Source organism: Schistocerca serialis, chromosome 3, assembly GCF_023864345.2.
Source record: "Schistocerca serialis cubense isolate TAMUIC-IGC-003099 chromosome 3, iqSchSeri2.2, whole genome shotgun sequence".
Lineage (NCBI taxonomy): Eukaryota > Metazoa > Arthropoda > Insecta > Orthoptera > Acrididae > Schistocerca > Schistocerca serialis.
In genome coordinates, this window is record NC_064640.1 from 836,117,817 (window position 1) to 836,132,608 (window position 14,792).

A 14,792-nucleotide genomic window follows, 5' to 3' on the forward strand; every position below is an offset into this window, starting at 1 on the left:
TGAAACTCAGTATGGATTTCTATGCCCACACATAAAGTGGGAATATTGAAAATATTACTAAGGCCCTACTTTGGTCCATATCATTTCCTTCATCACTTGTCAGACATCAAATATGGAGTCGAGGATTACGATCCTTCATCAAGAAGGCACAAGAGATATCATCCATGTCCTCTGTATGAAGCCCTACTACAGTCCAGAGGTGTATATCGAAATGGGAGGTTCATGGAAACTGAAGACCCAATCGATGATAATGAAGCTTTGTTAGGAGGGGCTACATTTGATGCTCACCATAGTGAAGACAATGTACCAACATAGCCAGAATGTGAGAATCTACCAGACCCACCATACTGGTGACTATTGACAAGACCTACATCCCGGGTGCTGTAGTCAGCTCCAATGAGAACTTCTGAAACAGCTGGTCACTGTTCCTCCAGAAGAGAAATCAATGTGGCAATATGTGGTACGTACAGTGTGGCATAGTGGTTAGCAATGCTGGCTGACACACTGCAAGTCATAAGCTGAAACCTGGCCCCAAGCAATTATATTTTATTTAGTATTTACATTTCTGGAAGGTTCTTGAAATATCTTACACGTTAGTAATGTTTGTATATTCTGCAATATTCTATGCTTGGATAAAATGTAATACTATCTGGCCAAGATTTCAGTTCAATGTTCCTTCAGTGCTAAGTGTTGTATTTCATTGACGACCCCACACTTTTGGATCTGGACTTCAGTGGTGTTAAAACATTACAAATTCATTTACAAAGGGCAATAGGTAACGTTAAAGTCTTGAAATGTTGGTACAGAGCAGAGTTCTGGGAAGCTCTTTAGAGCAGTCACTTCATTTGCAGTGCCCAGTTTTACACCCTGTAATCTGCTGTGGGTTATGTAACTAGTCCTTAAGTAAGGCATCATGGTTGACCCATTTTAAGTTTCTGTAAAGTGTTAGGTGAGATTTCTCTCTCTCAGTCTGCATGGCATACATTAAAATCATCACATCTGCAGAAAGGCCACAAGCAGAATTCTGACTGATGCAAATTAATTTATCTGTCCTCTTAAATGCTATTATATCTATCAGGAAGTAGCTGTGTGTCACAAGAAGCACTGGATCCAGATGTACGGGGAAACAACAGCCTTAAATACTCTGAAAACCAGGATTTTAGTTGCAGTTCTATCTTTGTATCATCCATAACAATTATATGTTCTTACTGTGACATGAATGTTATACTAAGTATTATATTACATCAATTTTGAGTTATTTATAGATAACTCTAATTAAAATTGAACGATTGTATACTTTTTTTGAGTAACAATGACTCTGCGTCTTTCCCACTATTGGCATGATGTATTTGATATCTAGTTTTAAATCAGAGAAAATATATGGATCCACAGTGCCCCAAACGAGTTATGCACTCAAGCCTTAGAAGCATCAATAGGAAAGACAGAGTCTGATGAGATGCTGGGTTTGAGCCACATCTCTGACAACAATTCCCTGAAAGTTCAGCTGGTAGAATAACTTATAAAACTCAGTGAAACTGTGCTGTTAATGGCTGCACATTGGCGGGACTGACAAGCAATTCAGATGTTATGTCCTTTAGTAGAACCACAAGGTTGAAAGATCAATAAGAACTACTACTTACAAGTTCAGTGCTGTGTGTGTCAAACAACCAGAAAATAAGCCTATATCTGAGGTGAAACAATTCAAGGCTTCTGCACCGTGACAAAGCACCAGCTCACACTTCATTGCTGCTTTGGGAATTTCTGGCCAAATACAATAAAGATGGCCAAGCCTGCATATTCACTAAATGTGACACCCTAAGACCCTCTTCTGTTCCCAAAAATAAAGACTATGTTAAAGGACTATCATAATACATCCACCACTACATCTAAATCTACACAATTACTCTGCAATTCACACTTAAAAGAACTTGGCAGAGGGTTCATAGAACCACTTTAGATTATTTCTCAACTGTTCCACTCCTGAATGGCATGCTGGAAAAATGAGAATGTAAATCTTTCTGTGCAAGTTCAAATTTCTGTTATTTTACCACAGTTGAGAGAACTAAAAGCTATCTAATGACCGAGTTCCAGGAATGTTTCAAAGATTGGTCAATGTCCTGGTGCACATGAATTATGCCTAATGAGGACTATTTTGAAGTGGATGACAGTGATGTATGTGAATAAATAAAATTACTTCCAAAAAACTAAAATGTGTGTCATTTTTTAACACATCTAGGGGTGAAGCAATTGATCTCAGATGAGCAGAAAAAATGAAATCTACTCAAACTGAACTTCAAAACATGCATTCTACAAGCATCAATCTCAAATTATGTCACTGTGAACTTCAATCATCTTTGAAAGACAAAATTTTGCAGATCAACTCAAGTTCAACTGCAACTAACCCAGTAACGCTACAGAGGAACTGACTTTGTTTAGCACAAAAATATACTGAAAAGAAATAAATAATAAAGAGGTAATTGTTAACACAAAAAAGTAAGTAAATATGTGAATATGCCACTTCCATACTGCTGTAGCTCAAAATAAATGTTTCAATTTTTAAGGTTCACTTAAGGAAACTATGACCTTTGTAGGTAATGAGTGCAGATAGTAACTGATGCCTCAAAATTTACGTAGATGATCTGCAATTAATGTGATTAGTTTAAAAGCATTTCACAGACACTCTGCAGCAAAGTAGTAAGGTGAAATCCAAACTATTTGCAGTGAACAGTAAAGTGCACGATGTTTGACAACAGCCAATAGTGACTGGACATTTCTTACAAATATACTCTCTAGGATCTAAAAGAAAAAAGCTCTCTAGGCTCAAATAGCATAAATTTGTATCAAATTTTTGAACTATCCGTGCTTGAACTACTATGAAAACTGCGCACGTGTGCCCACCTCTCCCCTCCCCAATGAACAAAAGCAGTAAAAATACGTAATTCAATTAGCAAAATCAAACTTATCAGCCAGTGGTGATACAAAGATGCTACTGGTGGCTCAGTGGTAACACATTTGACTATCATACAAAAGGTCTGAAGTTTGGTCCCAGGCCACTTTTCAGATTTTTTTCTTCCCATTTACCACTTATTTTGCCTCTGGTAATGTTTGTTAGTGTACAAACTGCCAAGTTGTTTTCTTGATCCCTTTCTTTATATTGTCAAAACACATTAAACTTTTACAGTCATGATTTGTCCTGACTTTCAGTGAATTACAATCAATGGCAACTTACTTCCATGACTTTTCTTTGTTGGCACAGAAACATTATCACTTTTTTTGCCTTCTACTGTGTCTCTATACTGACTCAAAATAATTTCCAGCAGAAATCTTTATCAGTGGCAAGGAAGTTTGAACAGCACCTTTTTCTGCTTATTTTTCGCCATCTTTGCAACACCAAATCTTCAATAATAAATTTTGTGTATTTATGATATATAATTAATATCGGCAGTTGGAGCACAATGATCATGTTGATAGCTTATTTTAGTGGTGTTGCCAAGTGTATTTCATGGTAATTTAGATCAACACTGAACCTCATTCAGTTGATGCAAATTAAGTATTATGCAACAGAGTAGAGCCATGAATCGAATTAAGCTTCTGAACTAAAGCCAAATTCCAGTCAATACTGCTTATACAATTAGTCCCTAGTATATTACTATAACTTTTATTATTTCACTACCTCTAAATATTACTAAGTACTATTAACTTCATGCAAACTTCAGTGAACTGACATAAATCTTCATCATCTCAAGAAGTGAAGCTTATACATAATGATTAGTATGTCACAGTCTGAATGTCAACTGTTCTTCATTGCAGTCTCCAGGGAAGCCAATGAGTCAGCACACTGACGGTGTCCATTATCTTCTAGCAGTTACATAAGGCCCTTCTGCAGAAAATCTATAGAAAGTATCAAAATTTTGAGAAGATTTTTTAACTGTTTATTATCTGCAAAATTACTGAGATAGAAAAATGATAAGATCAGATGATATAGCAAGGAAGGGTAGGGTGTAACCTCTCAGACAGTGAGACCTAGAGAAACAAAGCTCAAATGATGGAGAAAGGGCCTTCAAAATACAATGTCTAAGAGATTAGCGTGCAGCATCCCTTGGAGGTCTTTACAGAGAAGGGAACAGATGTATACAAATGGGCAAGCATAAGACCAATCAAGGAGTAATGAACAGCCATACTGAAACACAAAATATTGTTCTACAAAAAAATATCGAATTCATAATTACATCTCCAAAACACTCTTCAGTTGTTCTAATTTTCCTTGTTTCTCTTCAATTTCTGGATCAGCTTCTCTTAGCTCAATCTCACTCAGAAGAGATCGAGCAATGTCCAGTATTTCCTGCAGCTGTTTTGGGCGTTTCAATTTAACATGGCCATCTTTATAACCATCGTACTTTTCAAATATCTCAAAAAACCTGTAAACAGTGCAAATAAAAAATAATGGGAAAACATTGTTTTAAGACAAATTAACTAATTAATAATATGGCAAGGAAATTATATGTTAATAACTTAATTTAGTGTCAAAGTAAGTAACGCACGTTGCGTAATTCTTTCCTAGAACAGGACCAGGAATGTTCACATTGCAAAATTTCACAATTTAAAATGGAACTTACTTTGGATGTCGAACTTCAACCTTCATTTTCTGTTTTGGAGTCCGATCTCCATGTCTAATAATAGCAACAACACATCTCAGCTCCATCCTACAAAATTAGATGATGTTTGAGTTAAGTATTAAAATTTGTAAGTTACTAAAGCAGAATAGTAGTAAGATAATGTTTCACTGCCAAGACAACTCGAAAATAATACATAAAGATTCCTGTTTACATTGACCTCTCAACGAAAATTCTTTGAACAAATCAGGTGGAAAACAGAGTGTATGAGATGATAATATTACTACAATATTTACCTGCACAATTCAAATACTGGATTTTACAGGGTTGGTTTGTGTGTGTGTGTGTGTGTGTGTGTGTGTGTGTGTGTGTGTGTGTGTGTGTGGTGTGTGGTGTGTGTGTGTGTGTGTGTGTGTGTTTAGTTTACAGGCACCCAACAGTGAGATCATCAGTGCCCTGGCAAATATTAACACAAACAAATGTCAGGAAATGGTTAAAAATGTTATCACACAGTGGAAAGCAAACCTACAAAATGTCACTCACTCTTATCTCACTCACGTTGGTCCACAAGCTGTAAGACAACGGAGAAATGGTGAAAGTTGCTATACCTGGTATTAAAATGATAAGAGCTTAAATAACAGCAAAGGGAAATGTGACTGGCAGACCACTTACAAAAACCATTGGTGAGCCAATTACTCAGTTAACACATTAAGAACATCGCCCTAAAATCTTATGAAACAAGTTGAGCGTATCACAAAACCTTAAAACTCTCACTACATTCATTTGTCTGTCACTTAAAATAGAGGGCAGATCTGTCAGCAAATCTGCCACTGTTCTTTGGTTTGAAAATAAAACGTAGTCGGGTATAATGTTGCACACAGTGATCTGTACACCACAATCACCACACACTGGAGGGTCCCCTCGCTGGAGCAAGAAGCCACACATCATAGGGCTGTGGCCTATGCAAAGACAAATAAGGAGCATCTCATGCCACCTACACGTCACTTCTAGCCCCTTTTCTTCCAGTCAACATGCGACTCTTTTGAAACAGCCAGGTGATATTATGCAGGGGCACAGCACACTGAACCAACTGTGGATCACGATGTGCCTCCTTCACTGCTACATCTGCCCTTTCATACCCCACAAACCCCATGTGCCCTGGCTCCCAGCAAAAAGACACCTCCTCCCCAGCCTTTGTACTTGGAGACAGGATATGTCAGATTACTTTATCAGCTGGATACAAGCACTACAGAGACTGAAGCACACTCACGGAGTCTAAACAGACAAGAAATTTAACAGGCACGGTGCATCTCATCTGCTCCAGCAATAAGATCGCAGAAAATTCAACATAGAAGACAGTGAAGTCTGGAGGCAATCAAATCTTGATGATACAACCAAATAACAGAGGCAGATTTGCTGACAGATCTGCCCTCTATTTTAAGTGACAGACAAATGAATGTAGTGAAAGTTTTAAGGTTTTGTGATACGCTCAATTTGTTTCATAAGATTTTAGGGCGATGTTCTTAATTCAACATAGAAGACAGTGAAGTCTGGAGGCAATCAAATCTTGATGATACAACCAGAGAAAACAAAAGAGCAGCCAATGCAATCGCCCTGCTTAGATCTATCTGTGAATACAGCTACCTAGTTGTGGTGCTACCAACATCCTTGCCACAGTGGTAACACTGGTTCCCATCAGATCACCAAAATTAAGCTCTGTTATGCGCTGTTGGGCTTGGCTATCACTCAGATGGGTGATCATCTAGATCTGCCACGTGCTGTCAGCAAGTGGGGTGCACTCACCCCTTGTGGGGCCAATTAAGGAGCTAGTAAAGTGAGAATTAGCAGCTCAGGTTACAAAAACTGACAATGACTGGAAGACTGGTGTGCTGTGCATGTGCCCCTCCATATCTGCATCTAATAATGTCTATCAGATGACGATGATGACACAGTGGTCTATTGATACTGTTGGGCCTTCCAAGGCCTGTTTGGACAGAGCTTAGTAGTTTAGTTTGTGATGATGCTCATTTAAAATATCAGAAAATATTGTATTAAAAACATAAGCAAGAGTGCAATCTGTCCTGTATTGCACTAAATCTAGACTTACTCTGGGCCTCTACAGTAACCAGGGTGGCAGTCAGTTAAAATCCCATATTTGAGCCTGTTGTGCCCCACACCAAGGGACGCCAGCACACACTTTGCACAGATCCCAAATGGCCTGGTTGTCCACGGATGACTGTTAAAGAGGCATTCCATAGCTGGACAAACAATTGTACGGTATGCTGGGGAAGTTCGGGTAATGAGGAATGCACATGCCTGATGCACCATGAGCAGTTGCCAGCAGTTTGTAAGTGGTGTTATAGGGACTGGTCCTGTAAGTGCCCCGGCTGATCACCTCGTGGTGTGTAGAGTCGATGATCTTCATGCAAGAAGACCTCACTGACCTGTACACTGTGCACCCATAGTCCACCTGGAACCATACAAAGGCCCAATACAACTGGAGCAGGTGCACCTTCTCTGTTACCCAAGAAATGTGACTAAGACATTTCAAGATATTTAGTGCATTGGGGCTCTTGCCTTCTTGTCCTTTAGGTGTGGTAACCATGACAGTTTTAAGTCAAAAATAAGGTCCAGAAACGTCACACAGTCTTTGATAGGGAGAATGATGTCCCAAATATGTAGTTCATGGAAAGTAAATATCTGGCAAGAATGATTAAAACAGGCGTGCACATACAAACGTTGCCTCATCTCTAATATCCAGACCAGACAACGGTTGACCATGCACTCTGGAGTATTTCCTACTCAGCTGATGAAAGTGACAATCCAGTAGCTGCTGGTAAATGTTCGGTCCTTTCCTGCTTTGAGGAGAGGTATTGAAATTGCCTCTCACAACAAGTCAAAATATTGACATGTCAGCCCTAGAGAATTAAAGAGGATTTCCTTTGACACATTTGCAAGTGCTGCAGGGTGCTGTAATGGTTTTGGTCACAACCTGGCACTGATCATCAGGCAGTGCCACACCGAACTTCCACATGGAGAATGGGCAGTTTAAAGACTCTGAAATAGTGACCAGAAGTCCAACTCAATTCTCTCCATGGTAGAATGGTGATGACGGAACAGGCTGGCAGTGGCGGTAGCAGTGCAGAATGCTCTGCTACTATCTGCGATGTTGTTTGGGGACACCCCTGTTTCTAGAGTGGGAAGTGGTCATTGGAATGAAGGTCATCAATGAATTCTTACTGAAGAGAGACCACAAAGGCTGGGGAGCAGAAAGAGAGGTTGATGGCTGAGGATGACCAAGTAGCAGCACAAAAATGAGTGGAAGTGTCTGTGTTGAGCAAGCACAACTCATCAAACATTGCCAAGCTCTCCAAAATCTGACACCCTGAGGGCAGGTGCTGATAAAGTCCTACAATACCTGATAGGCATTGAAGTCTACCAGTATGACAAATGGTCAGGGGAGTTGTTATACAAGATTTGTGAGAGCCTCCGAGTCTATTGCACCTTGTGGAGGTAAATACAGTGAGCAAATAGTATCCTCAGACACACAACTTCCAACTGCAACTGCTTGCAGGTTAGTAGCCAAGGGAAGAGCAGAGCAGAGCAGAGCAGTGGTGCACATTATTGACAAATGCAGTGAACCCTTCTTTGGGCCTTTTCCCAATCAAGTTGTTCTCCCAATGAAGTGTGTAGCCGCTAGTACTAGGGCATGAGACACTTTAACATGTGTTTCCCGCAAACACATTCCTGTGCTAGTAGGTTTAGTTCCTCCACATGTGTTCTGAAGTCATTAATGTTCCATTGTAGTATGGGAGCCATTTGTGGCTGGTGGGGGGAGTAGCACTTTTACCCTGCCTTTCCACCAGGGAGGGAAGCCTGTAATGGGTGGAGGCTTATTCTTGGGGTTAGATGAATGCCCCAGGCAGACACCAAAGTCCATTGGCTCTGAAGACGAGATGTCAGAGACAGTGACTTCAACATTGTTGGACTGCTCACTTCCCATCTGTCAGCAGATGCCTTGGACTTTTTGGGCTTGTGGAGGCTTCAGAGACAAGCATGATAGTAGTAGTGGCAGCACTTGGACAGTGGACAACACTGAACCTTTGAAGGTGCAGGGAGCTCCACAACATCAGCAACCATGGCCTTTTCTGATGTTCTGGGGTGGAGGTAAGGGCTTCAAACTAAATGTAATAGCACAACCGCATTGGAAAATGTAGGTACTAGTGCTAACACTAGTAACTTCTGTTTATGTAGCAGCACTGGTTTCCTAAACGGGCAGTTTAAGAACTGAAGCAAATGTGGCAGCAAACATTGGGGGGGGGGGGGGGGGGGGGAGCATGGCCTTGTACATCTTTGTGGCAGACCATACGAGTTGCACTTCATAGTGTTAATCTCCTGTATCTTCTGTTCTTCACATTATATGCTGCAGTCCCTACTCCAGACAGGACGATCACCACAGCAATTCACACACTTGAAAGAAGAACAACAAACAACTCTGTCATGGGCAGCCTTGCCACATTTGCCACAAGTAGCCTCTCCCTTACATCCAAGATTAGTGTCCCCAAAGTGCTGGCATTTAAAGCAGTGCATTAGGTGGGGCCATAAGGGCGCATATTTAAACAAAGAAAACCTGCATTGACATATTCTGGGAGCTCCGTGCTATTGAATGTGATGAACAAACAGATTTGACCATATTACCTCACCCTTTTCATGACATTCTGCATGTCAACAAAGCCTTCTTGGGCCCAATCAACTTCCAGTTCTTCTTTCGGAATTTCCATCAGATCCCTGCACATCACAACACCTTTACTGTAGTTTGAGGTTTAGTTTCAATGGTATATTCCACCATGCTTTTCACTTTCTGCAGGTTTGTTACTTGTTGATAACTAGAAGCTTCAACAAGTGCAACAGATCAACAAATTTCAATGTACTTGCTATGCCCTCTCAACCCTTTTGAATGTAGAAATGATAAACTTTCTCAAAGCTTCCCCCTGTTCTTGTAACTATCAAAAACACATTCTGATCTACAGCATGCATTCTGTTAGTAAAAACTGAACTGCCCTGAACAAATCCAGACTCTAGAGGACTCGACACATGGGGCCTCTAGAGCGATTGGGTGTTGGTACCTACCACAGGCTCACCCATTTTCCTGGGTGGTCGAGGAGAAAATTTTGAGTATTCCATCTCGGTAACACGAGCAGCTAGAGAGAAAAAAGGGTCCACTCAGAGTCCCACTCGCCTGAGTAAGCCTTATATAACTGAGGTGTGGTAGACTCCCCAGGGGTTGCCTACTAATGACTGTCCCATCTCAACAGTCATGCTTTTCATCGGCATGCAGCACATCTTGTGATTGAGAGGATTTTTACAGAGGTTTCTTTTAGCCTCGAAATCTAGGTGGTAAAGCCAAGGTCCCAATTCCCTGTGGTACACAACATTCCACCCCCGTGCAGTACAGTGGTTGCTGAACCATTTCCACTGTTTACAGTGACATAGAACTGGTAGTGCTTGGCAGCCCCCAGCTCGGAAACTCCGGGTTCAGCAAACCTGTACCCGCCAAATAAATTCTTAGCTCCTGAGCACTGATTTCTACAGCATATTCATAAAAACAATAAGAGTAAACATAACATTCAAACATATAATTAATACTTTAATATGCCAAAGTACAATATAAGGTAATTACTCACATTTTTCCAAAAGTTGTTGGCACAATTGGTGGATCATCAAGTTGGAATGGTATAGACCAAGGTATATGGAGTGTTGGGGCAAGCTTACGAAGAATCATATTGCCCAATATTTTGGCACAGTCATCATAATACTTGTTAGAATTTTTGACAAAACTAAATCCATTCACATCACAAACAAAAGATTTTCCATTGGCTCTGAAAAATAAAAACATCCACATCATTCTCTTAAGTATACAAATAGTCCAAATAAAAGAGGGAAAGAGCTTAGACAATGTTGAGGTCAGTACTGATGGAGAAAAAGCTCTGTTCCAAAGGATGAGGCAGGAAATCAGTGTGATCTTTTTCAAGGACCCACCATGGCATTTATCTTTTATTTGTTTCAAACAATGGGAAACCTAAATGAGGATGATAAAATAGATTTTAAGCTTTCTGCTCTCCAATATGAGCCATTATGTTAACTGGCTCAATTAGTTGTTTTTTACAAGACAGCTCTGTTAAAAAGGTTTTTGAATCTTTTTTTACTGTGATGCCTTGGTGCCAATATGGTCACCATACAAGGTCCATTTCACATTTATCTTACTGAATGGGAAAATGTTAATAGTAATAATGCATAGTGAAATGTATGTGCTGCATGAGGCTAGAGTGAATTGCAGAAATGGCAAAACCATTTTGCTCAAATCAGCCGCTTAATGTCTTAAACAGCTGTTCTCGTACTTAAGAGTTTGTTGTTACACTGAGATATTGCATCATTTAGGACAGGCTATTTTCTATCTGTGGTGTGAGTTCCTTAAATAGCACATGTTGCAACTAGCATTTCACACATGTCAACATTACTATGCTAATTTTGGAAACAGAGCAGCCTGCATATACCAATTACATAACTTCAACTACTCTGCTTACATAATTTATAATAATGTCAGCTCTATTTCCAGTATCCACATTGTTAATAGGGGCTCTATTGTTTGGACTTTTCTTGTCAGAAGCATCAGTTTACAAATTAAAAATAAAAAGAACTAAAGTTTATGGGAACATAACAGACAAGTACACTAACAGCACTTTTAATATTTACAGCAACTAACAGAAAAAAATGTACATATATTACAGAAAACATCAGGTTCGCAGGACCAGGTTAGATTAGCTGGCCGGCCGCTGTGGCCGTGCGGTTCTAGGCGCTACAGTCTGGAACCGAGCGACCGCTATGGTCGCAGGTTCGAATCCTGCCTCAGGCATGGATGTGTGTGATGTCCTTAGGTTAGTTAGGTTTAATTAGTTCTAAGTTCTAGGCGATTGATGACCTCAGAAGTTAAGTCACATAGTGCTCAGAGCCTTTTGAACCATTTTTTAGATTAGCTATATTAAGAGCTGCTGAGATGAAGTTCTTGAAGCAACACTAAGTGTTGTTATCAAGGCAGGAATACACATGTATTTTTTGGATCTCACATGTTAGAAGGTACTGGATGTCTACATTTTAAAACATTTGCTTTGGGTCGTGTTGCTTATGTCTGCAGTCACTTCAGGTATGTTTTCATTATGGCCAAGGGCTAGTTCTGATGGTTCCTTCCATAACAATCTTTTAAAGTTAGCAACATCACCACATGCCCACTTTAGGTTGAGTCTGACAATCTTAGTTCTCGATTTCTCTGAGAAAACTACTTCCAGATTTAAGCCTTTGGGCAGCTGGTCTAATACAGTATATTGAGTTTTGATGAGAAATGGAGGACTATTCTCTCTTTGAAGGCAGTTGGATTCTGCCATATTGTCAGTGGAGTGATTACAATCACGTGGTAGGCACTATTCATGGGAGCAGGTTTCAGTCAGTCTGTTACCAGTCTGCACATTTCATAAAGTGCCTCATCAACTTGCTTTGCATTGGTGGATTTGTACCAGCTGGGACAGGCCTATTCTGTTGGTTTACCATCTGGTGGTTTACCATCTTAATTTAATGCTACAGTTTGCTGAAGGATGACGTTTCTGCCATTGATTTTCATTTTTGTGTATCAGAGCCCTGCCCAGGGTAATAACCTAGTATATGGTAACTTGGTTGGTAGATTGTGTGTTAAGGGACTAAACAGCAAGTTCATCAAGTTAGTTGCTTGGATGTTTGATTTAGGGGAGGGGACCAAACAGTGAGGTCATTGGTCCCATCAAATTAGGGAAGGATGCGGAAGGAAGTCAGCTGTACCCTTTCAAAGGCACCATCCTAGCATTTGCCTGAAGCGATTTAGGGAAATCACAGAAAACTTAAATCAGGATGGCCGGATGCAAGTTTGAAGCATCATCCTCCCAAATGCAACTCCAGTGTGTTAAATACTGCGCCACCTTGCTCAGTGGTCATCAAGACCTCCAGTCCTGCGGTAGTTCACCTGGAGTTAGTGATGTCCATGAGGAACATGATCTGATTATGGGAGTAGACAGGAGCAGTAAAATCGAGGCATTGAAGTCAATACTGATGCCAAAGCTGAGAAATAATTTACAGAGAAGTATATGGGTTGGGCTGATAAGTAGGTCAGAATACAGAAGGGGTCTCCCAGCACTGATTCATGGTGAGAGAAACCATACACCGTATCTTACCCAGCCAACCTAATGAAGGGTGAAGACAGTTACATAGCAAAGAAAGCCTTCTAGTTGACAGATTCAGAACAGTAAAACTGAGAAGGCTAAAAACATAGTGGACAGCTGTTGAACCATCAATAATAAAAACAAGATAAGAGAAATAGGTAAGGTAGCACATGGACATCCCCAGGGCTCTACATGTGATGGGAGGTGTCCAACCCACAGCCATCCCACCTCTGAACCAGACATTAAAGAAAACTATTCAACAGAGTGCTGCCCCTAAAACGGAAAACATAGTGAAGCAGAAAATGAGGCAAACCACATTTAAAGCAATTAAAACAGAGAAAAAGAGGGATGAAAAGAATGAACTGGTCAAGGAGATGGGGTCAAAGGTCCCCCACACCCAGCATTCGGCAGGAGATGCACCAGCCATAACCTCCCACCCTGAAAGTAGCTCAAAACCTTATATCTAAGAATAACACAGTAAACCAATTCAACCGTACATGAATCATTCACCAACATTAGAGGCAAACAATTCGGAAGGCCATGTTCAGCATAAAGGGCCAGGAGGAGAGGGCATTCCACCACTATATGTGTTACTCTCTCTAAGGCTTTGCAGCCACAATATGTAGGTCAGTCGTTACATAAGATAAAACTATGGGTTGGTCTGGTATGACTGATCCAGAGAAACAAAGAATGCTGGACTCCTTCCAGGAGGAATGGAAGGAAGAGAGTCATGCAGCCATATTCTCCTTTCTCCTTGATGGTGCAGAGTTTATTAGAGAGGGGAGTATCCCACCAGACGTTTTTTTTATATATATATATATATATATATATATATATATATATATATATATATATGTGTGTGTGTGTGTGTGTGTGTGTGTATGTGTGTATGTGTCTGCTTGTGTCTGTATATGTGTGGACAGATATGTGTGTGTGCGCACGAGTGTATACCTATCCTTTTTTCCCCCTAAGGTAAGTCTTTCCGCTTCCGGGATTGGAATGACTCCTTACCCTCTCCCTTAAAACCCACATCCTTTCGTCTTTCCCTCTCCTTCCTTCTTCCCTGATGAGGCAACAGTTTGTTGCGAAAGCTTGAATTTTGTGTGTATGTCGACCTGCCAGCATTTTCATTTGGTAAGTCACATCATCTTTGTTTTTAGATATATTTTTCCTACGTGGAATGTTTCCCTCTATTTTATATATATATATATATATGGTTATAATAGAGGGAAACATTCCACGTAGGAAATATATATCTAAAAACAAAGATGATGTGACTTACCAAATGAAAGTGCTGGCAGGTTGACAGACACACAAACAAACACAAACATACACACAAAATTCAAGCTTTCGCAACAAACTGTTGCCTCATCAGGAAAGAGGGAAGGAGAGGGAAAGACGAAAGGATGTGGGTTTTAAGGGAGAGGGTAAGGAGTCATTCCAATCCCGGAAGCGGAAAGACTTACCTTAGGGGGAAAAAAGGACGGGTATACACTCGCACACACACACATATCCATCCACACATATCAGTTGTGGATGGATATGTGTGTGTGTGTGTGCGCGCGCGCGCGAGTGTATACCCGTCCTTTTTTCCCCCTAAGGTAAGTCTTTCCGCTTCCGGGATTGGAATGACTCCTTACCCTCTCCCTTAAAACCCACATCCTTTCGTCTTTCCCTCTCCTTCCCTCTTTCCTGATGAGGCAACAGTTTGTTGCGAAAGCTTGAATTTTGTGTGTATGTTTGTGTGTGTGTCGACCTGCCAGCACTTTCATTTGGTAAGTCACATCATCTTTGTTTTTAGAGATATATATATACTTTGCCATACTGCCTGCTTGGTTGTCTTTCTCTGGGTCCCAAATCATATAGGTATCCCAGAACATGAAATGGTTGACTGTGTGCCTAGTGGATTGATTACTTGCCTCCCTCCCAGAAATTC

General features: G+C 40.5%; 1 protein-coding gene across 8 annotated transcripts in view; it reads right to left on the reverse strand.

Annotated features, from left to right (window-relative positions):
* LOC126470878 (inositol hexakisphosphate and diphosphoinositol-pentakisphosphate kinase) overlaps nucleotides 1-14,792 on the reverse strand; it is a 591,274-nt gene that overhangs the window by 271,594 nt on the left and 304,888 nt on the right. For all 8 annotated transcript variants that reach the window (XM_050098893.1, XM_050098898.1, XM_050098892.1 and 5 more), the window contains 3 exons: nucleotides 10,298-10,492; nucleotides 4,617-4,703; nucleotides 4,230-4,418 (listed from right to left, as the gene is read on the reverse strand). In XM_050098893.1, coding sequence (XP_049954850.1) covers nucleotides 4,230-4,418; nucleotides 4,617-4,703; nucleotides 10,298-10,492 — 471 coding nt within the window. The remainder of the gene's footprint in view (nucleotides 1-4,229; nucleotides 4,419-4,616; nucleotides 4,704-10,297; nucleotides 10,493-14,792) is intronic.